General features: G+C 46.0%; 1 protein-coding gene across 1 annotated transcript in view; it reads left to right on the forward strand.

Annotated features, from left to right (window-relative positions):
- The window catches only part of LOC119166929 (eukaryotic initiation factor 4A-III), a 35,961-nt gene that overhangs the window by 6,691 nt on the left and 4,600 nt on the right, over positions 1-24,670 (forward strand). Inside the window, exons 4-8 of the mRNA XM_037418317.2 lie at positions 728-808; positions 6,723-6,864; positions 13,324-13,462; positions 15,145-15,260; positions 21,579-21,686. Coding sequence (XP_037274214.1) covers positions 728-808; positions 6,723-6,864; positions 13,324-13,462; positions 15,145-15,260; positions 21,579-21,686 — 586 coding nt within the window. The remainder of the gene's footprint in view (positions 1-727; positions 809-6,722; positions 6,865-13,323; positions 13,463-15,144; positions 15,261-21,578; positions 21,687-24,670) is intronic.

The raw sequence follows: 24,670 nt of genomic DNA on the forward strand, positions 1-24,670 counted from the left end.
TTACCAAAGAGGTGAAGACCTTCCGTAGCACATTAACGTCGGCGAGTGGAGAGTTCACGTGTTAAAACTAGACTATTTCGTTTCTTTTTTTCCCCTTTCTCGATCAGCATGTGATTGTTTGTGGGCATGGTTTCGATAGTTTGGTCATTTTGTAGGCAGGCCCTCAACTTTATTTCTGACTTTTGGTGACAAAGCAATTAGTGACATAAACACAAATATCTAGAAGCAACAAAGGCAGCAGATAGTTTTAGGCGTGGACAAGCAAAAAGTTCAAATGAAACAAATTTGTCCTGTGGGGCAGTTTGTGTTAAGTGGCTTTAAGATACATTGAACAACTCGGTGGGCAAGCAATTTGCTTGAATTCATTGAAAGTTTGAATGACCCTGTGTCTTCTGTAGTAGGTGATCTCTGGCCCCAGTGAAAGCTTGTTATAATTTTCCACCACAGTTATTTTGCCTTTTTTTACTTTGTGCCATGTAGCAAAAGCTAGGACTCTCACTAAGTAATAAGAGAAGCCAACTTCATGTTATGGGCCCTTTGTACAATAGTATTTTTTTACTATTCAATTGGAGTGTGGGGCACATTGAGAAGGGGGGAAGCGAATGTTCTGTGTCACTTGACTCTTGTGAGCAATAGCTTTTACTGCATGTGCTAGGTAGAAGCATCTGCGGTGGTGTTAATGCTGGCTGTATTAGTTTATTGTGTTTTCATTTCTTTCATCGTGCAGACATGATCAAAAGGCGAAACCTGCGCACTCGTGCTATCAAGATGTTGGTTCTCGACGAAGCTGATGAAATGCTAAACAAAGGTAAGTGGCAGCGGCTTGCACCAGGAAGTGAAGTCAGTGTCTCTGCCATTCGGTGTCAGTGCTGTATTGAGATCCCAATAACAGCACTGACATTGCGCTGTGTTAGCTTTGCACCAGTCTCATCAATACCCCCATGGGATCTGTTGTGTTGGGAACCCCACTGCTACATTGCAACTGTAGGACCGTTTCCGTATGGTATGTTTTGAGGTGTGCTCCACGCGAACCAAGTGACCACAAGAGTACCGATGTTTGCTTTTCATGCAGCGTGGCGTGGCTGACTGTAAGCAGGGGTGCAACAGCTGCGCCAACTGTGCCAAGTTGATACAATTCCCCATTTTTGCGCCGAGATGCACCAAAGTATGAAATTCGCTGAAATTGCTCCACGTTATGCCAAAATGCCTGATCAGCCTCAAAATGTTCTCAGTTGCACTAATGTCGGCGAGAAATGAAGACCATGTTGGCCTCCTGTAGTTTGCGTCATCGATCATTCCAGGGATCCAGGCGTGCAGACCCTAATCCTAAACCATGGTTAGGCCAGGACATTCGCAAAATGCAATCGCTCACATAATGTAATAACGCTGTGCGCCTATTGGTCTGCTTACCGCAGCGGCTATCTGTTGGCCGTAGGATGCAGGTTCTAGACAAAAATGCATTGTTGTAGCCAGCAACACTTCGCGGGAATAAGTTTTCTAGTCTGCAAACCCAGTGGTGGCATGTAAGGAACTAAAGCTGGAAACCTATGCCGCTATTACTGCTCACAAACTCGATGTGCTGCATTTACCCCATTGTGAAAAAAACTTACCCCATCTATGAAAAAAAATGGGGGGGGAGGGTTGATTGGTATTGCAGTGATTCGAATTTTTTTTTGCCCTATTCTAACCCGAGCAGAACGCCAGTTAAGCCATTTTCGCCGCAGTGCACTGGTCATGCAAAAAAGCTTTTTAAGATTTGGAAGAAGCTGTTAGCACTAATTATGGGACTCAGCAGTTTGTTTAAGGGGGGGCACGGCTTTCGAATCGCGAAAAATGGCCAAAAAAGCGATTTATCGAAAATCCGATTTACGATTTCCGTAACCTGTTATCTCTCAGATTTCAAAATATTATTCTTGAAAACTGCGTAGAAGTGCTTAAAAAATTGTTTTGTCACCTAATGCGGCGCATAAAATCACGGAAGTCGTGAAAAAAGCGTGTTTCAAGCCACGGTAAAATAGCAACGGCGCAACTGAGAGCCGCCATCTCTGTCTCGTCTGAGAGAGTGTTCCTTCGGCTCAAGTTTCCCGCGTCAGCCATTCTCTGCAGGCAAAAAGAAACTCATAAAAAGCAAAGTCCCGAAGGTCCCACACTCAAACCCGACTGGCTGCGCGCGCCACGTGACACAAATGCGGGAGCGCCATTGATTTCCTGAGCAGTTGCCCTTGGCAACAACACAAATTCTCCTCTCCCACGCGCGCACGCGCGTGTGTCCCGCTGTCTATTTTTTGCGCCATCATGCACGCCATTAAAGCACTGAGCGGATATTGCCGTCGTGGGCGGCATGGATCCACCGTAGATTCTTGCAAGCGATCATGGATTGGCCACGGTGTAAGAGAAAATACCGAACATTACATCAATTTGGAAGTCGTAAGCGGAAATCTCCGAACATGAAAAAGAATACATCGACAGCTTACAGTGTTGCCTCTGCTGCTCAACGTGGTGCCGACACGCTGCCATTTGCTCCGTGCTCTTCAATCAATGGCTTCTCGGACCAGCGGCCGCGATCGTCAGCCGATGACTTCTTCGGCTCGCGGCCAGGATCGTCGGTCGACGACTTCTCGGGCCCGCGGCCACGATCGTCGGTCAACGACTTTTCCGACCAGCGGCTGTGCTCATCGTGCATGCCGTATAAACCGGATTATAAGTCGAGTTTTTTTTCAATAAAATAATAAGCTGAAGTCGCCCCTCGTCTTATATAGCGGTGTCTAGCCGACAGTTCAACGCTGTCTGGCAACATATGGCTTGCATGTGCTTGTGAAGTCAGACGTGGCCATATCCGCATCCAAATCCAATCGCAGTCTGTTTTTTTTTGTGATTTGCTTCTGATCTGTTCCGAGTTTTCGCTCCGCTTGACATTGCGCTGCATTTTTAGTGGCCTTTTTTTTTTCGTTCACTGAATATGTCTAGCGGTGCGAGGAGGCAGTACTCAGCTGCGTTTAAACTAGATGTTGTTAAGTTCACAGAAGCGAATGGGAATATGGCTGCTCAGCGCCGCTTTGGTGTATCAGAAAAAAGCGTGCGCTATTGGAGGGCGCAGAAAGGGAAGCTGCAGATGTGCAATCCTCGAAAAATGTCGTTTCGTGGACGAAGTGCCGTTTATCCGCAGCTGGAGGATAAGCTAGCGGACTTTGTGTGGGAAGTTCGTGCGCGCTCGCTGCCAGTGACCGTGGATACCATTCGCAAGAAAGCCGTGGAACTCGCTCCGAAGCTGGGCTCACGAGAGAAGAGCTTCGTGCACCGAACTCTTGGATGCATCGATTTATACGACGCAAAGGATTTTCTCTCCGGCGGCGCACATCCATCTGTCAAAAGTTGCCGGAGGAGTTCGAGGACAAGCTCATAAACTTTCAGCGCTTCGTAAACCGGCTTCGGGAGCAGAACGACTACATGACGGGGCAGATTGACAACGCCGATGAGACCCCTAAGTGGTTTGACATGCCTTCGTCGACCACAATCACGCAGCGCGACGCCAAGGATGTGAAGCTGCTGTCCACTGGCAACGAACACTCGCGCTTCACCGTCATGCTGGCAGATGGTAGAAAGCTTCCGCCCTTCGTCATTTTCAAACGCAAGACAATGCGATGGTGCGACAGTTGGTGCGACAATGCGACAGTTGCGATGGTGGTAGAGGGGAGCTCCGACGATCGGGATGGGGTGCGCCCAATTCGCAAATAAATGTGGTTTGGCAGTTTTGGGTTGTTTTCCTTTTTTTTTCGTTTTCGGTAACCTGAACTTGGGGGGTCGACCTATATTTCCACTCAACCTATAGTCCGGTTTATACGGTAGATGAAATGCCATCAGTAACTGCCAGTACAATTCAAGCTCGCTTAGAGCCTCGTTACATATCGCCACAAGCCTCTCGCGAGCGCGCAGAGACAGTAAAAGCCTCGCTCAAATCCGTTTCGGCATCTGAACAAAAAATGAAGCTTCTTGGGGAGAATGAGCAATGAACTGATGTGGAACTGGCAGAAGAGTTTTTGCTTGCACAGCTAGAAGCAATAAATGTCTTATATAAAGTTGTTTTGTGCCCAAAATGCTTTCAGTGTAAACTCAGTCTTCATTTCAAGACACAGCATGGTTTTGCAGCACGAGTGATATTGAACTGCAATAGCTTTGACATTGTGTGCACCGAGTGGTCATCATCAAGAATGGAGAGGGGCAAGGCTTTTGATGTGAATATGCGTACTATGCAAGCCATCAAGACCACTGGCAAAGGTGCAACTGGTGTAAAGGACTTCTGGTCTGTAATGAACGTGTGGCGTAGGGGCCTACACGACAAAACTTTTCAAAAACATTTGAAATCAAAGTTCAAATCTGCCGGTGAAATGTCTGCAGCGAGTGTTTTTGCAGATTCTGTGACAGCTGTGTGCCCTGTTTGCAGCGAAATGGAGCAGACATTTACAAAAAATGTCGCAGGCGTGTATGATAGGACATGGGTGACACGTGGTCATGCATCTCACATTAATGTAGGCACAGTTATCGAGTTCTACACCGATTTGGTGCTTGACTGTGTCGTTCTCTCCCACAGATGCCATGGCTGTACACTTGGGCCAAAAGAAAATGATGAAGGCTATAAGGGTCGGAAAGAGGCCTATGTTTGTCAAAAAAAACACAAACGTAAATTCAGGCCGAATGGAGGTCGAGGCTGCACTAATTTTGTTCAGAAGGTCGCGTGAGAAGAACGACCTTCGGTACACATTCATTGTTTGTGATGGCGACAGTCGTACTTTCTCGGCTCTTTCTGAAGAAACATACATCTTCATTCCATTGCCAAAAGAAGATTGCATAAATCATGTAAAAAAGGGGATGGGTTCAGCTCTGCGAACACTTGTAGCAAGAAGTAAGAAAAATCAACCCATTGGAGGAAAGGGCGGCGTGACTCAAGAACTGATTAAAAGACTAACAAATTATTATGGGATGGCCATCTGTGACAACACTGAAGTTAATCACGTGCAAAGAGCCATAATGGCGACGTTTCATCACATCACCTCGAGAGATGAAGAGCCGCACCATGAATTGTGTCCGCCTGGACCACTGAGCTGGTGCAAGTACGGTGCTGGAGAAACTGAAGGCAAGGCTCCACCACCGCACAAGTATAAACTGGCAGCACATGTTGGAGCTGCATTGCTGCCAGTCTACCAATGCCTTTCTGACCCTCAGTTGCTAAGTCGTTGCCAAGGCAAGAAAACCCAAAACGCAGCTGAGAGTCTCCATGCAGTAATTCGGTCTATTCTTTCTAAAGAACAAAATGCTTCGTTGGTTGCCGCCGGAACAACTGTGAATGAGGCCATCTGCAAGCACAACTCTGGCACTTTCTATTCTTATCGAGAGTTTTGTGTATCGCTCGGCCTGAAACCTGGAAAGCACTCCATTCACAGAGTTGCAGAGGAGGATCAAATACGGAAAAAAGAAAAGCATCAAAAGCGCACCAAAGCAAGCATCAAATGCTTAAGAGGCCCCCCCGCATCATGAAGGACAACAAAAACTATGATCCTGGTGTATTTTAGATAAGTGGAGGCAAGGAAAGATTTCTCCAGCCGTTTTCTCAAAGCTGTTTTTTTGCCCACCTATCTTCACTCTGTTTTTTTTTTGTTTTTTTTTTCCATATTCCTTGGACTTCAATATATGTCGTGACATACTTTCTTAGTTTGACTTTTTGCAATTTTAGGATGTGACTAGTTATTCACCCCTAGAGTGTGCCTAGTGTGAAGGTTGCAAGAAGAATCGCAATACAAGAATTTTGTGTAGCAAAAAAAATTAAAGCAGGCATGTCATGACACTCAGTGTGCATTCAGTTGTACAGCAAATATTCTTTTAGCCTTCTAGTGCATTTTTTAAACTTTCCAGGCACTCTGCAATGTGCCAAGGACTGCAAATAGTAAAAAATTTTTTAAATAAAAAGTTCTGAAGATACCTCTCTGAAACTTTTGTGGAAGCATTAGGAGGACATGCTGAATTGCAGCGCAAGCCAAAAATACAGTCTCAAAAATCAATCGAAAATACAAACGGCAGCTTGAGTCTCTGTCGTGGTGTGTAGTCGCAATGATCTCTTTTGTTGTGGTCGCGTCTGTTCAGGGTTCGATGAAAAAGCACAGAGACAAAAAAAAATGATAGATTAGTAACCTCAGTTTTGGTCCTACACCACGATTGCTTCTAATGTTACATTTATCCAACCATATGGCAGCAGCCTTCCGGCGTCGCTTCCACCCGCAAAGTTCTGTCGAGAGCCACTACGTGGTGATGCGGTTAGCAGCAATGTAGTGACTTTATTGTGTGATTAAAATACTAAATCATTTGATATCGGCGCTTATACCTATGCTAAGTTTATCCCCAACTATCGGTCTACACAAACCACAAATAAAAAGTATGTGCTAAAACAGTGTTGGAGGGTTAATGGAGCACTGCATCATGGTGCAGAGAACTCCTGCACCTTCTCGCATGGTGGTGTCGGCGCATTGCAGCTTAAAAGCACGCAAACGATGTGTTGGACGTTTCATTGACTGTGATTGTAGTGCTGATGGATTTTAAATCTGAAAAGAGCCGTTAAATGTCTCATTGACCATTGGCGAACAAGAACCAAGATGCGCAGGTAATCGTATTGTGGGGAGATTGAGTTGACTGGCTGCCCTTAGCACCAGGAATGATGCCTGGTCTCGTTGCAGGTTTCAAGGAGCAGATCTACGATGTGTACCGGTACCTGCCCCCTTGCACTCAGGTGGTGCTCATCTCTGCTACCCTCCCCCATGAAATCCTGGAGATGACAAGCAAGTTCATGACAGAACCTGTGCGAATTCTGGTCAAACGGTGAGTCCTCTTCTTCATAGTGTTAGCACAGGCTCTGGAGGAAAAGCACCGAGACAATAAAGCGCATGCATTAGAACCTGCGACCACAAGGGCAGTGCCATTGCCACCCTTACCCTACAGTGCTAGTGTTACCAACCGCTGGAATGCATGCTAAACTTGGCAGTGTTATTCAGATTGTATACAATGAAAGCGAGCTCACGTGAAGTAGAGTTCTAAGTATGGGTCAACAGAAAGTGCAGATGCCAATGCACTGCAACTGTCAACTCATTCAGGAGACGCGTAATTGGCTGCAATCTACTCAAGTGGATATATTTGTGCTATCTAGAGTGTCTGCTGACACATCTTTGTGCGCCACGAGTTCTCGCTCAGTAAATTGCTTAAATGGCCTTGAATCTTTCCTACAAATCTTTTAAATTCATGAAAATATTCTGTGTTTGATTTACATTGCCAGTACAGTCAACTGCCGATTTTTCGGACCCTCTAGGGAGCGAAAAACCGTCCGAAAACTTGGGCGGTCCGAAAAAATGAATGCAAGCAAAAAAAAATGCATTATTTTACTGATAATTTTTAATGCAAGAAAAAAAAACGCACCATTTCATTGATATTTCTCGGATCAAGAAGGTGAAGGTTAAAGTACCAGACTTCTGGAACTCTGCCAAAGCATTAGTGGCGTGGCTCTGAAAAGAGCCGTTAAAAAAAATGCATGCAGCCGACAGCGGGTGCCGTCAGGGCAGCCAGTGTTAAAGCTGCAGTGGCTTGAAACACTTGTTAATCCTTGTTTGAACGGCGTTCCGCTCGCATGTGATCACATTCGCCTCGATCTGAGCAAGGGTCATGTCATCACTGTACACCGATGACAGCGTCATCAATGCTCGCATCAATTCGGCGGTCGTGCGTGGTGCAGGCATTGGTTCCTCATTTTCGACATCGAAGTCGTCTGAATCCGCCATAACCTGACTGACTATTTGGTCGTCAGTTAGCTCTGTGCAGAAGTTGAGCTCGTTGTCAGCGTCGACGAACCGCTTAAAAGTTATTTCCGTGGGCATGGAAGCACCAGCAGAGCCGAGGTCGTTGATAATATCGTCTATAAGAGGGTATAAGTCAGTCACGCTGTCGTTTTCTTCAGGCAAATCGGCTGCCTCAGTGTAGAGTACAAAGCCCGGGTGGCAAAAGCAGTTGTGAAGCGTGTCTTGCGTTACAACCTTCCATGCGTTCGCAAGCATTCCGACAGCAGGCCGAAGGTCAACGCTGTAGCCTTTCCCGTTTTCCGAGCTCAGCACCATGCGGTTGAGTATACGTGAACGGTGCAAAAGTTTCAGATTACGGATAACACCTTGGTCCATCGGTTGGAGGATCGCAGTCGTGTTGGGCGGCATGAATTCCAGCTGGTTAGCCTTCAAGTTAATGGTGTGACCATAAGCAGCGCAGTTGTCAACGAAGAGCAGAACACGTCTGTTCTGTTCAAACTTCCTGTCCAACCTGCGGACGTAACTCTCGAACAACTGCTGCGTTACCCATGCCTTTTTTGTTGGCTTCGTATAACACTGTCAGCATTGCCCCTTTAAGGGGGGACGCGGCACTTCGGGACCGAAAATCAGCCAAAAAATCGAGTTTTCGCGGACCTTCTTTTCGCGTTCCCGACATCATTGCGCGCCTATTTACAAAATTTCATACCCGAATACCATCAACTTTTATCGTTATTCAACTTTAAAAAACCGAAAACGGGCGTCCTGCCCTTTAAATTGAGGGCGAATAGCGCAGGTTTCGGCTCTACGATACGCGGGAACTACGCGCTCGATCGGCGTCATTTTGGTCTTGTTTGAAAGAACGCGTTTTCAGCTGTTTTTTTTTTATTCAGTAAGCAACATTGAGCGTTTCCCCGGCTCGAAAAACGGGGCCTCAAAGACGAAGAGCCGCGCTCACTGCCATTGGCTAAACGGCGCACGTGACTGAAATGGCGCTTTCCGGTTGGCTGGAAGCTCGCGGCTTGCGCCTGCATACGCGACCCGACACCATTTTGAAAGGGTTACCGCTGTGACGCCTCGAAATCGGCAGAGCACTCTGAAGCTTCTGATCGTATCGCCATGCCTGGAAACGCAAAAAAGTATCGGACCGTGCACGCATTTGGTCGCAGGAAACGCAAAGGTCGTGGGAGAAAGTCTACGAAGTCATCAGAGCCCTTGGTTGACTCCGACGAACGATGTGTCGACGCTCCGCGGCCGTTCAGCGATGGTGCGACCGAGCGCGTTGCCTCCGACGACGATGACGGTGAAGCGAACTCCGTACGACTACGAATCGACGCCAAGGTGGTGACAAACGCCGAAGTTGAAGAAAATCATGCCCGGGAGAAAGCGACGCTCGACCGGCTTTCATCGGCGCCAGCAACTGCACGGAAAATTGACTTTTTCACCGCGAGTTGTAGCGAGGCAACCGCACAGGACTCGGACCACGCTGCTCCTTATCTGCTTATGCATCTAGATATCCTAAACGCGATAATGGGTGCCTTGTGTTGCAAAGCCTGCCACGGACTGGCTACGATCGTCAGAGGGGATCGGGACTACGGACTTGCCGTGAAAGTGCTAGTGCAGTGTGAAAGGTGCGGCGAGATCGCGAATGAATGGACTTCGCCCCGCGCGAACGGCACGAAAACGTGCAATCCGTTTGAAGTAAATCTTCTCGCTTCGAGGGCGATGGTGGCTACCGGCAACGGCCAAACGAAAATGAACGATATTTTCGCAACAATGGGCATCTCACACCGCGGTATGCACCACAAGACGTTTCAGCGGCATTTGAAGAACACGCTGGCACCCGCTGCAACGCGAGCGGCTGAGTCCGCTATGAGCGAATGTGCGGAAAAGGTTAGAACAATTTATGATGACTTGTGCTTCGGCCACCGGGGCAATATTGCCGTTAGCTACGACGGCACGTGGAAGACGCGAGGCCATTCTTCCCACATCGGCGTGGGCACAGTTATCGAATTATTTAGTGGCCACGTGTTGGACTACGTCGTTCTTTCCTACTTTTGCCTAGGCTGCGAAGTGGGCCCAAAGCCTAGTAGTGAGGGCTATCAAGAATGGAAGGCTAACCACAAATGCCAAAAAAATACGAACAGCAAAGTGGGGCAAATGGAAGTGGAGGCGGCTCTAATTCTATTTCAGAGGTCGCTTGAACGCCATGGCCTGCGCTACACAACTATGCTGTCTGATGGAGACTCTAGGACATTTTGCGCCATACAAGACGCCAAGGTGTATGGTTACATTGACGTGCAGAAGGAAGACTGTATTAATCATGTACAGAAACGGATGGGCACCGCATTGAGAAACCTGGTGCAGAAACAAAAGTGCGATGGGAAAAGAGGCCTTGGTGGGAAAGGCAGGCTCACATGTGAGCTGATCACCAGGCTGAGCACATATTATGGCCGGGCTCTGAAATCGCATGAAGGTGACGTGGGCGAGATGCAAAAGGCTGTGATGGCCACATACCGCCACGTCACCTCCACTGATGAATGCTCGGACCACAGTCTGTGCCCAGCTGGTGAAACTTCATGGTGTCGGCACAATGCCGCAAAAGCAAAGGGTGAGCCCGACCCCAGGCATGCCTACAATCTACCGAAAGACGTGGCAGAGGCATTACTACCGGTTTATACCCGGCTTTCGGAAAGAGCCCTGCTTCAGAGGTGCGAACGCGGCAAAACGCAGAACTCCAACGAGAGCCTACATTCGGTAATCTGGAGTTTGGCCCCCAAGGAGCACCATGCGTCCCTGTTCGCTGTTGAAGCAGCTGTTGCAGAAGCAGTGCTGCGCTTCAACACGGGCAATTTGAATTCTGCAACGGCAATCTTAGGTGAAATGGACATGAATGCGACAAGTACTGGTGCCAGGAGAGCGAGAGAAAAAGACCACCGTCGCAGCATTGTCTCCAACAAGAAAAGAACAGCCTCATTGGAACTCCGGAAGCTAGTGAAGAGGAGGCATGAGCACAGAATGCATTCAGACTATGCTTCTGGTGCGTTTTGAGGTTGTCTTGTTGCATCTTCTGCAATAAAAATGTGTGCCCACGTTTTTTCTCGATTTCTCAAAACGACAATTTTCATGTGCTTCCCATTATGCCGGAGCAATATCTCTTGTTCTATCTGGGTTATCATTACGATTTCTTTTTTGTTTCGAAGATAAATGCAGGGGATGTGTCGTAAAGTAAGTTTTATTGTAATAATTTTTGGAGAAAATTCTCTATATGGATCTTTTGTTTCAAGTGTAGATGGGGAAATTTTTCATGTCATATTCAACATCCCACAACTTTGCTTCGAAATAGCCCAGAACAATGATTTATACTTTATTGCACACTGTGAACATACCAAATTGGTTCTATAGGTTGCACATCAATATCCAAGTTACAGTTAATTAGCTAATTAGTCCTTAATTGAAAAGGTCGCAGTTCATTATATCTTTAAAACTAATTGTCACAGCAAAAAAAGAATTAGATTTTTGAAATCAGCAGTAAAATCTACATAGGCTCTCCAAATTTGACTGAGGTACTCGCAAAATTAAAAGAGTCCCCCCTTAAAACACCTTGGGCTCTTGGACTTCCCGATTACTAACAAAGGAAGTTTCTTGCTGCCGACAAGAACGGTCAGCCGTTCTTTGCTATACTTGCCACCATGGCATGCGTCACCAGCAAAAGCGAGTGTTCTTTCTGGCAGCAGCTTGTAATACAAGCCAGTTTGTTCGCTGTTGAAAATGTTGTAAGCAGAGAACTGCTGCAACAAAGACTGGAGTTTTCCACTGCGGTACTGCACAATAAGTGCACTGTCGACAGCGCCGCTTTTGCCACACATCTTCTTGAGCTTGAGGTCATTCCGATGCTTAAAGTTTCTCAGCCATCCATCACTGAACTTAAAATCTGTGATGTCCATTCGAAGCGCGAGAGTTTCCGCTTTTTGTTTCAAGATGCAGCCCGAGACTGGCAACCGCTTGGCAATCATTGAATTAAGCCACACGACGAAAGCTTCCTCAAGCTTTGGGTGAACACCTTGGCTTGCATTCATCTTTTGGGCACCAGATGGTTTTTCGGTCGCTTCCAAGATCTTGTCTTTGTTCCTCAGGAAATCGGAAACTGTTTGCTTGGAAATGCTGAACTTCTTGCTCACGTCAGCCTGCGATCGGCCACTCTTCACTAAATTAATAATGGCGGCTTTCTTCTCTATCGTTAACCGACGGTACTGTTTACCGCGCTTCGATGCCATCAGCGAGGACGACGAAGGCGGAGTGGGGGCCATCGCAGGCAAGCGAAATCCTCATGATGTGAACAAGAGAGTTTGCTGACGAGCCTCGAAGCACCTAGGCTTAGCGTTGGAGAGCACACTTCACACGATCGCATAACCACGCACTAGGCTAGCCAAACACCCTGTGGGCTGCGTAAACAAAATGGCGCGACAGTAGGCGACGGTGCCTCGGGTACTCCGGAAGTGGCGCTGGTAAACATCCAAGATAGCCAGCGTGGCCAGACCAAATCGGTGTGTGACGGTTAGTTCTAGTTCGAAGTGGTGAAACGCTTCGTGAAAGCACTGTTCGGGAAGCCAGAGTGGCACGCACAAGCGCTAAAGCGAAAGGAACTTTATTGGCGCCAAAAAATTTTCGGGTGGATAGTTTCGATTATCAGCGAAGCACCCTTGCATGATAAACACAGCCAGTGTTAGGAATCTCACAGGCCGTGTGTGTTTCTCGGCTAACGATCAACGAGTCTAAGCAACAGATGCCGCCACAGTAGATCGGCGCGCTCATTTATGTGATCGTAACCGCGTGTGACGCAGTAGTGGTGGTTTCCTCTGGAGGTAAGTGGTGGTTTCCGACCTTCCGTCGCGTCAAAAAGTCCGGAAAATTGGACTCTGGGGAGTTCGAGCATCCGAAATTTCAGACTTTCTTAAACATTGATTCTGTGGGGCTCGTAGCGGTGCCGTGAAGATGTCCGAATCATCGGTCATGTCTGAAAAATCGGCAGTTGACTGTATTGCTAAAATTAAATAGCGCTTATTTTATCCACTTCTACATAATTGCTAAGGCAACAATGTCATCGTGGGTTGCAGTGAGAGGGACTTTTTCATCCCAGCCTTTTTCGTAAGTCTGTGCAGACTAGACCATGATGAGAAAGAAGCCTTTGTGCTCACAGCATCTGATGAGTCACTGCCTTTACAACATTAAAGAAAAAAAGCTGCTTTGTGCTATACTGGGCGAAATTGCAAGATGTCTGCTCTGTATGTTGTGGACAGCTTTGGCTGTTTTGAAGGACACAGTAAAATCCGAGGAGTCTGGGATTTTTCAATGTGACTGCATAATGCTGAAAGACTTTTACTACTGAAAAAATTTCACTACATTGAAAGTCTGATCGATCAGTGTGGAATTGCATCAAGAGAATCAGCTTAACCTTGTGTTGTGAGGTTTGACAGTAATTCTTATCTCACAGTGATGAGTTGACCCTGGAAGGCATCAAGCAGTTCTTTGTGGCCGTGGAGCGTGAGGAGTGGAAGTTTGACACCCTGTGCGACTTGTACGACACACTCACCATCACCCAGGCTGTCATATTCTGCAACACCAAGAGGAAGGTAGGTGGACACAGCTGTCACTCGCATTTTGTGAGAAACACTTATGCAGTGGGTCGCCAACGGCAGTTGATGTGCTTTTGTTGCTGCCATAGGTGAACTGAAAGGTGCACACCCCCTGTTTTTAAGATATCTAGATGAAGCTTCTAAGATATGTTCACTACATTAAAGCTAAAGTAACTTTGAGGTTTCATAACACTGTGTTAAAGCTAACAGAGTTCTTAGCATGTATACCTGAAGAAGAGCCTAGAAAAATTCCAAAACATAGTAGGAAGATGAAATTCATCGGGGTCGTTCTTTGATAGATATCCCAGGACACTGCAAAGCCCTTCTGATTTTCCCTCCAAAAGAATGTTAGCTCGACTTTGAATTGGATCTAGCCAGATATTACCGCTTCTATAAACATTAATTGCATATAAATTAATTACATCAATTTTCTAAAAAGTAAGCTTGTTACGTTCTGGCAATGTCATCCAGCAACAGAATAAAGAAAAGGCACACAAATATGAAGACTGATTTTTGAGATATCGCCTTCCTTAGCGCCACAACTAGGAGAAAAATTCATTTTGGGAACACTGGCCTTGAAAGTTGTCAGCTTATTTTTTGCCTAAAATGATCCTACAGTATGAGTAGAAGCGTCTTTTATGCACATCTTTCCTTTGTCACCTTATCTGGCTTTCTCGGTGCTGGGATTTCGATCGCCAACGTAGATTTGAGACTCCAGGGACACTTCGACCCATTCAACTACGCAGTCGTATAATAATGGCACAAAAGATACAAGCGCTGGCAACATCTGTGCAATTGTCAAGTACTGATAGAATACAAGCTGCGTCACTGTGAAAATGACTGTTATAATCCTTGTCGGCAACACGGTTTGCCACGAGAGCAAGGTTTGTTTACGTAGCGCTTCAGCACATTGAACCACCGAACACGTGTAGCGTCTTGGGAAGTACTTTGGTTTTGGCTAGCTAGCTGGTTCATATTACTCACTTAGAAAGGGCAGCGCAAAGACACTGGGAAAAACGCTCTTTGTCTCTGCTGTCTTTCTTTTTTCCCGTGTCTTTGCGCCGCCCTTTTTAAGTGAGTAGCGTCTTGAGCCTGACTGTCCACTTGTCCCCATAAACTGATCAAACAGGAACATGACGCTTCTCACTCGAAAAGCACGAAGCGTCAATATAGCATGGCAGAAAGTAAAATAATCAGTCAATGCTAATTCTGCTACATGTGTGTGGTTTAATGCTTCCCACCCCTTGCAAAGTGCCCAGCCACAATTCTGCATCCTCTGTAGCATGCCACATCATCAAAGTGCACATACCTTGCAGATGTGTGGCGAATATTTCACTTATCTGCAGGAAGACAAAACAATGGCACAGGTATCGCTGTGATAGTTGACAAAAATTATGGTTTATGGCATAGTCGATACCTTGTGGATAGCCAAACTTCAAAACACATTATTTGAAAAAGGAGCGCGATACGTAGACGTGGACAGAATAGATGGGGACAAGCACTTGTCCCTGTCTTTCCTGTCTATGTATCGCACTCTTATTTCAAACAATCATGAATCGGCAACTCGCCCCAATCAACCATTTTGACAAATTCAAAACACAGTTGGCCTTCCTCAACACGAAGCTGCGCTCAGCACATTAGGCAGTATCATAATCGTTGGTAATTTTTGCTTTGCACAGGTGGACTGGTTGAGCGAGAAGATGCGGGAAGCTAATTTCACCGTCTCGTCCATGCATGGTGACATGCCTCAGAAAGAGAGGGACGCCATTATGAAGGAGTTCCGCTCTGGCCAGAGGTAAGTCAGGCTTTGGGTGGTCGTAAGCTTCACAACTGCGTTTATGTGAATGTTCTACGTGTTTAAATGTTCGTACAGATAGTATATCGTACTTACTCCTGTAATGAACCCACTTGCCGAATTCCACTGTGTCCATTGGGCTGAAATTTGAATGTACCAAACATTTTTTTGTAAGCGCGGCAGGCGATGTGAACTTTAGTACCGTTGAACGAAGGTCGAGAGCAACATGCAACAAGCGCATGCTTGTTGTCACAACAGCTGTGGAAGAAACCACGGTCGTTCTTGACAAGATCATGTATATACTAACTGAACTCCGAAAGTGTGCACGCATCCTACGCTCAACCAGGCAATGCAACGCTGCTTTCCACAAACGATGCGGACAAAACAGCTGCAGGTGCAACCATAGATGGTAAAAAATATGAAAAGGAAAAAACTACTTGTTTCTGAAGGCACATGCGGGGCCAGCGCACACAGATTGAGAACAGAACTACTGTTTGCTGCAACCTCTGTGCACAAAACAGCGGTCGCGGCGACGCGATAGCGATCTACGAGCTCCAATAGCACGCGGCTAATACAGCGGTATATTAAAGGCAGTAAATACGTTAAAAAGCTAGAAGTGTTTTGGCATTTAAGTCCAAAGAATCTAGTAGCGAGCAAAGCGATGATCCGCGCTTTTACAGCAGCCAGCTGCGCCGTCCAATCGTTCACGTGTGTATGAGGAAGACATACAAGAGTTGTTTTCATGAAAATAGATCTTGCTACACTCAAACCTTGTTATAACGTAACGGGATGTAAGGAAATAATGTATATAATGAAGTAAATGAAATTCCCTTTGAAAGCTTCATTGAGAACCATGCATTTTAAACTTCTTTGTAATGGAGTAAAGTTGACCAGTAAATGCATATAATGAATAAATTAGTCTATAAAATAGTCTATAAATAAATGCGACCCAAGTGTGTTAGGTATATAGCGTTTTCCCGCGGAGTGTGACGCTCGTTCAGAGCGGCTCTTTCAGAACTGCCGCGCCGACCTTACAGCCACGCCACACGTGGCCGAGAGAGCTGTCTTTCTCACACAGCCAGCGGAGAGGATTGAGGAAGCGCTTAGCGAGTCACATGACCGAGAAGCGGCGCCACGGTGCAAAGCGATTTTCCTCTCACTTATAAGAACACACGATGGGGAAGCTTTCGAAGACTTACATTACATTTATTAACAAATCAGAGGACATCCTTCATTAATCAATTTCGCACATAGTTTGCAAAGCATAGTAGTGCGCGGCTAAGTCCAAAGCCAACGCTCACTAAAGACGACGGCAACGGCTGCTTCTCCGCTGCTGAAGCCTCTAAAGGGCTGCACCTCTTCTCTTTTTTTTTTTTTTTTCAATGTTTGCACTCACCCTCTGCACCAAAAAAGCAGGACTTTCCGCGACAGCTTTCTTTCTTTTTCTTCTCTCTCTGCGCGCTGCCTTGAAAGGAGAAGGGTCTTTACGTGCAAAGAGACAGAAAAGGGAGAAGCGTGGCACAGGCGCGTTGCAGATCGACATTTGAGAGAGAGCAAACAATGTGCCACAGTCTTTTCTTTCATTTTCTTTTTTTTCCTTCTTCGTGCGCAGCTGTTGAGAGGAGAGGAGAGGGAGTGATTCTTAAATGAGAGAAAAGAAGATAAAAGTAAGCCCCGTAACTGTCTGCATCAGAATGCGACACCTCAACAGTGGCTCACGAAGGAAGGGGATAAGGAGGGATTAAAAAGGATTAAGTGAGAAGTAAAGATAAGACAGAGAAAGATGGGGACACAGTCGAAGGAGTCCGAGGACAGGGTACCACTCAGCGAGAGCTTCACAGTGTCAGGAGATGGCGGAGGGCGAGCCGGTCGGCCAGAGCTGCACTGTTGTCGGAGATCGCGGTGGCAGAACCATTCGGCATGTAATCCAGCGAGCGAGATGTTGAGAAATGCCGCCGCGGGATTAGGCATGGTGCTGAGAGCATTTTCGGAGTGCGGTATATTCAAATTAACCGTCATAAGTGCTTGCGCATTCGAATTACAGGGCGTTTTCGGCCATTGGAATACACATAGCTTTGACGGGACCACAGCGTGAATTTGAATTAACCGGAAGTTTGAATTAAACGTGTTCTTTAATGAGATTCGATCATTGTTGTTTTTTTCCGTCGCACGCGTGGTCGCATAGCGGTACATCGGGCCGCGAGGCGGTTTCCTTCTTTGCATTCTTATAGGTGTGCACCTATCTGAGCATACAATGCCACAAACTGTTATAGTCGATATAGCGAAATAATGGATATAACGAAGTAATTGTAGCTCCCCTTCAGCTTTATTATAACGAGGTTTACGTGTTGTCGTTTTGATGGCGCGATAATTCGGGAGTACTTGCGCTCCCCCTTTGAGACTCTCACCTTCGTGGGAAGGCCTGCCCTCGTGTGTTCGGCCACTCCAAGCTATTATAAGACTGCAATGCCTATGTTTGCGCTTGAGATTTGGGTGCACGTTAAAGAACCCCAGGTGGTCGAAATTTCCGGAGCCCTCCACTACGGCGTCTCTCATAATCATATGGTGGTTTTGGGACGTTAAACCCCACAAATCAATCAATTATATTTGCGCTTGGATTGGGACCCCCACCCCTTGTTTGTTTTTCACGATGTTTTTTGTTTTCTTTTGGTTTCAAAAAAATAATAGCAATGAATTTAGCATGCCCCCCCTCCCCCTCCCTCTTCAAAGTCCTTGAATTTATCAGGTATGAAAATATATCAAAGCTACGTACCTCACATTTGTTTAGCTAAATATATGCATACTTTCATTTTCGATCAATTATATTTCGATTCTCTGTATAGTGTACATTTTTTTATATAAAATTCTCAAATTTGACCTAAAAAATATATATTTGCCTAGTTTGATGGTTTATAAAAAGCTTATGCAGAGCAGTGCAAATTCCGCATTACTTTGTCAGCTTGCTTATTTACGAAACTGCCAAAGCTTATATTAATAACACTTTTCAATGAAAAGATGTAAATGCGCTAACTTCAAGGAAAGAACATGCAAGAGACAATTAAAAAAAATGTTCTTGATATTTTTTTATTTTTTACAATTATTATTCTGCACATCGGCTTTCACAATCAATAAAAACATGTTGCATTATACGGTTTTACATGCAGTTACGGCCTGTCGAAAAATGCCCTCACTTTCGTTCTGGCGGTGAAGAAACGTCTGGAATAAGCAACCTCGCTCGCAACGTGCGAAATCTGCATGCGGTGCTCGCCACGGTCTATGATATCTTCGTCGCTAGTAAACTGCAGCAGACCACACGCAAGCACACGCCTATCACATGCTTTAGAATGCCTGTTTTAAAATTTTTTTCACTTCGTTTGGGCCATAGTTTTGCCGCAACCATGCTGGAAGTGTTCGTTGTAAGAGTAGGAGGCTGTGAAAAATGTTTGGTGTATGTAGAGTTTCACAGGGTACCATAGAAAAATCGTAAGTGCACTGGAATATGGTCGTTATAACCAATAGATTGTTATATCTGGGATCGTTATAAGTGGCATGGACTGTATTGATTAGTTTTGAGTTCAGCAATGTGCGTGTACGTGTAAATGTGCCAATTGGCCCCTTGCACCATTGAATGTTATCACAAAGGTTGAAGTCTGGGTCAGTGGTACATAATGCTGAAAAAAAAATATCTTTTTCTCTTGAGCATTCACCTGATATGACTGAAAGGCATATGGCTCGTATTGATCTTGCCCCACCACCCTTGGAAAGCTTTTTTGCAGTGCCTCTGTGATTGAACCACCTTTGACCAAGCTATGACGTCATGTGATGGTGTGATCATGTTACGAGATGTCACAGTGACATCATGATATTGCCAATTCGGCCAATATGTGACATCATAAAGTGATGAAAATTTCTTACATCACTTGTCGCTATCGCTGCGTGATGCTGGTGGTGACATTTAAATTTTGCATTTGATGGTTCATCTAAATCTTTCGCCTAAGCCAGTCAACATAACAGGCAAAGAAAGGAGCAGCACACCCAGCTGAGTGTGCCAGCGACAGAGTGCGTGCTTCTCTTTTTGTTCATCGTCATTTTTCTGTGTATAAACATTATCAATCAAAAGTACCAGATAGATGATGTGCACTCTGTTTTAACTGTGCTTCGAAATGGTCTTGGCCAGTAGTGCTAGCTCTGGTGAATACAAGGATAGAGTGCATTCTGAAGTATAGTCTGCGTTCCTATCTTAGGTTACTTATTTCAGAAACAAGTTGTTTGTATGTGGACTGCACATTGTCAAACCATAGGCCTGTAGGAACATGTGTGCTTGGTTTTGATGTGGTTCAAAGAGCTTGTTGACTTTACTGTGAGCACCAACTTCAAAGCATGTTTCTTGCTGCACCGTAGTATGGTATCATAGCACTTTTCTACAGTCCTTTTCTTAGCGAGATACAAATTGTGTTGCTTTTACCCACGTCCTTGATGCACGTGTTTCTAAGAGCAGAAGCGATAAGGGCGGTCTCGAGTTTATTTCAGATGGCAGTGTGCTCTTCGCCGAAACCCGTAGCATAAGCTGCATGAGGCACTGGCTCCAAAGTTTCGTCGTTCTCGCAATCCGATTCCTCCAAATCGCTCTTGCCGCATACTTAATTCACAATGCCCTAATTCGTGCATGGTTCCGCGGTTTCGGCATCTTCATCGGCCGTAATTGAACCATCGCAACAGATGTCCTACCTGCTCTGCCAGGTCGGAATCGACGACATTGCCGCCGGAGTGGTCCTGTTCAGAAGCTTCAGTCCCTGCATCGGGCCCGACGTCGACTGAGTTGGCCTCGCGAAAACAGTTTCGCATGCATGTAGCCGTCACCGCCACCCACGAAATATTCACCATCTCCACAGCTGAATACCGGGACGCCCGAAGCGGCAAGTTGGCTGCCAGATGGTCAATAGCAGGGCATCACGGCACCTAACGCGCGAATTATGCTCAAGCCAAGCGGTCACACTTTTAACGTTTTGTTGAGTGGCAGGAAAAAACGTGCAAGGCCTCCCGTCCGCCATCCTGACCACACACGCACACTGAGAGCCAGCAAGACTCGCACATGCAACACACATGCCAGAACGTGTGGTACAGCTCTGGGCCCGTTTCTAGTCAGAAAAACTTCTGAATTCGACGCAGCGTGGCTGGTGTCACGGAGCGGTGGAGACGGGTGAAGGAGTTGTGTCAAGAGAGGAGAGCCAATTTGCGAGAGAAGGGCAAGGAGTTGCCATAGAATGAAGAGAGGGGAGGATACGGCGGGAAGAAGACCTTTAAAACCAAAACACTTGGGATGGAGGCAGGTCAGGTAGCTTGCTTAAAAGGCACGTGCAACTCGCATATAGAAAAACTTCGAAGAGGGCCTGCGCGCACAGAGGTCTAAGCACGGTCGCCTGGATCGGCGTGCGCGACGGTGTTCAAAGAATCAGCGGCCGTGGTCAAAGAATCGTTTTGTTGTGCCGGCGAGTTTTGCATGGCCTCATTGACTTCGATATTTCGCGATTCGTTCCACACAAATTAACAGCCGTTTTTACGCTTCCACAGCGTGATGAGGGCATGTTGAGCCGAGTGCGATGTGAGCAGGGCCTAAACACGAAAAGAATTGTGAATTATCAGAGTGGGTGGGGAAGCGCACGAGCGTGCAGTAGAACAATACAAGACAAGACGCAGTCGATCGGATACAGACGATGTTAGCAATGGTCTGGTCATTCCAGGCAAGCGACGTCAACGACAGTACCAGCGATCAAAAATAGGGCAGATGGCCAACCGGTCTTCGAAAGATGGGTGGCAGTGTGAAAAAACGGGCCGCATCTGGCAATGTGGGATGCTCAGAATAGCGGGATAACAAAAGACGGAAGGGTGCGCAACAAAGAGCAGTCGGGAAGAGCAGCAACTAAATGGGCGCGGAGGCAGGGTCGATGTTTAACAATGAGTATCTATGGGCACTTCACCGATGCTTCATCCGTGGTCGAAAGTGGTTTCCCGGGAAGTCAGCAGAACGCCGACTCTGTTCGCTGTAACCAGTCGGCAGCGCTCGGAGAAATTCGTTGTAAGTGCGATTTTGTGTCATTGAACCAATGTATATTTTCACGGTTACGCGGATACTGTTCGTTTTCAGTGAAAATTTGTTTTAAGTGGGGCTGTTATATGTGGGCTCAACTGTAGTACCAAATGTTTCCTAAATGTATATGATATTTGTGAACTGATATCAAGTCTCTCTTCTTGTAGTCTTGGTATAGTTTGGAATCCTTTGTGCTGCGTACTTGAGCAGGCTTCGTTCTCCTTTTTCAGTCGAGTGCTCATCACCACAGATATTTGGGCACGGGGCATCGATGTCCAGCAGGTGTCCCTTGTCATTAACTATGATCTGCCCAACAACCGAGAGTTGTACATCCACAGGTATGTGCACCAATTTTCTCACACATTTCAGGTTGCCTGAAATAATTACTGCAAAACATGCGGCACTTTATTACCTGGCAAATAACTGCCAATTTCATGGTTTCTTGGATGGAACCCATATTTTTGTGAGATATGTGGATGGAACCCACATATCTCTCTTTTTTGTTGTTTTTCGAAGCAGTGTCAAAGTGAATAGTAACCAGTATTAAAGAAATTCCACTTTTTTTTTTCTAAATCACACAGGTTAGAGCTAAGGATTCTTGCTGTTTTGTGTAGGGAATAATTGCATTAACTGTTACCAAACAAGTTATGAAGTGTCATATGTAACCTTTTCAGCCTGGCAGCAGCATCACTGCTATTGTGCTGCAGATTGAATGCAGGTTAGTCAAAAATGATTGTATCTGCCACAGTTTCAGAAAAAGGCATCAGAAAAAGTGTGCTGCCAGGTTGCATGGTATAGCAAAGTCAGTCTTCTGACCAGCAGACGATCCATGATAGCATGCACTCATGTTTCATCAGCGATGCTTTAAAGTGATACGTGAAATACTGTTGCCTTTCGGGTCAGAAATATGTATCTTTAGTATGTTTGCTCCCCATATTTTTATATCCATCACTGTCACTGTGTTGCTAAGCTCAGACAAGAGGTTGATTTATTTTTAATTAGCTCGAAAGGTTTCTCAAAGGTAGATTACTCTGTATTGTCCAAATGTGCAACTTTTAAAAAAAGGGCTTGTGTTGTACAAGATCTGACGGACACGTATGTGCACTGTATGTAATACTCGGGAAGATTGAAAACTATGCTTGTGCGAATATTTCAGCTGTTTGATTTAAGTTTTAAAGTATTCGAAGTGAGTGACTAGGTACTTATTAGTCCACATATAACTCCCCTCCAAAAATGGTTTCACTGCAGTGGAGGGGTGCTGTACCGTGAATACACCTACCTACACTATAAAAAACAACAGAGTATTCAGAGAGCAGTTTTGCTACACAACAATAATTGTATCTCACTAGCTCGTGTTTCTTTTCTTGAAAACCCAGCCCTGGCCACTTTGCTGTCGGGAATGCTATATCACACTGATAACGCGCTTGCCATTCGCGATCGTGAACTACCAGAACCATGGTGATGGCACGAGAAAAGTACTCGAAGTAGATGGCGATTGTTGTTGTGTAGCGACATTCCTCCCCAAATACTCAAATTTTTTTTTGAGTGTAGGAGAAATCCACACTGTTGGAAGTCTCATTTAAAGGAACATGTTACCCTCACATTGATTGATCATTTTTAAGTTTAAAAGCTTGGTATGTCAGCCTTTATGCTGCAGTAACTTATAAGGGTACTTGCTTGGGCGAGTTGGTAGCTATTCATTGTTACCTTATTGCGCACTGCTTAGAAGACACACTTGGGATAAAGGACTAAACGGATACAAGCGCAGGTGTGAGGAGTTGTTACGCTTCACATTTGCACCTTGAGCAGAAAGTCCTGAGAATCGCATGCCAAATAGCACCCAAAATTCCAGGCTTCATAAGTTAACTCTCAGGGTCTTGTGGCAATACCAATGAAGTAGTAGAATTTTCAAGCATGTCTGAAAAATGGGCAGTTGACTGAATACAGCACTTATATGTAAAATTTTATTGGGGTGTGCAGTCTTCAAAAGCAGCTTTTGTATTGCATTGTGCTTCAAACAAGCGCTGCTTTGCCACAGACCGAAAAAATGCCAACTCCAAGCCAATAAGGATTGCAAATCTGGTGCCACCATGAGAATCTGTTACTCAGCGGCATAAGGCAACAATCACACAGGTTGTGTTTTAAGTAGGCTTGTGGACCCGCATATAATCCAAAGTGCATTTAGAGCTTAGCAAATGCGAGAAAAAAGTTTTTACCTGAATATACCCCGAGAAAAACGGAAAAATACATTTATTTACTCAGTTACTCATCGTCATCTGATGAGCTCTCATCCGAACCTCCCTTGTCGGACATGTCCGCCTATAGCACCTCGTCGTCAGTGCCCTCAAGGACGTCTGAGAGAGAGTACTTTTTGAAGAAACGGATGAGCCTCTCGGGAATGCAGGCCCGAGTCTCGGCGATCCATGAGCACAGCATAGTTGACGAGGCCTGCTTCAGTCGTCTGGCAAGGGGTCTCTTCCAGCTCTCCGGACCTCATCCACTCCACACACAGGCACTTGATGTGGTCCTCAAATGTCTTATTGAGGCACACATCAGGCGGCTGCAGCTCGGATGTCATCCCTTCCAGGAAAACAAGCTCGGTACGGGAGTCGCACAGCAGTCGTTTCATGGAGTCCGCCAGATGACACACCGAAATGCGTCAAGCACTAGCGTTGATGGAAACCCTAGCAGTTCTCCGGGTTGTTGGCACCACACGGACTCGATCTAGTCAAGTACAAGCGATTCATCTATCCAACCCTTGTCCTGGCAGCGGATGATGACATTTCTTGGGAACTTCTCCCCCTTCATCAGCGTGTTTCATTTCAACACCACGTGGGGTGGCAGCTGGTGCGCATCTGCCATACAAGCCAGCATTACAGTCACCCGCATTTTCTCATTCCCAGTTTATCGCACAGTAACTTGCCTGGAGCCTTTTTAGTGAACTGTCAGAGCCGAGGACATATCAAGGTGCACAGGCGCCTGATCAGCATTTCTGATCTAGCCCATCTGAAAGGAGACTGCCTTTCGCAAGGAAATGACGTGCTTCTGAAAGCTCACAAGCATCTGTTCGCAGTTTTTTGGCAGCTTCTGTGATATCGACGTACGCCGACGCAGGGAGAATCCAGCATGGCGCATGAAGCAGGACACCCAATGTTTGCTCTCCTTGAAGACTGCCTGCTCAATGCCTTGATGTCAGCTGTGCAGCTTGTTGCTGCCAAACAAAGTTAACTCGTTCTTGTACGTCGGGAAAATACTACAGTTTCGTTCCCCGAAAACAACTTCGCTGGCCACTGCATATAAAGAGGGCTTCTCCAGCTGTGAA

This window comes from Rhipicephalus microplus, unplaced genomic scaffold (assembly GCF_043290135.1).
Source record: "Rhipicephalus microplus isolate Deutch F79 unplaced genomic scaffold, USDA_Rmic scaffold_133, whole genome shotgun sequence".
In the NCBI taxonomy this organism is placed as follows: Eukaryota; Metazoa; Arthropoda; class Arachnida; order Ixodida; family Ixodidae; genus Rhipicephalus; species Rhipicephalus microplus.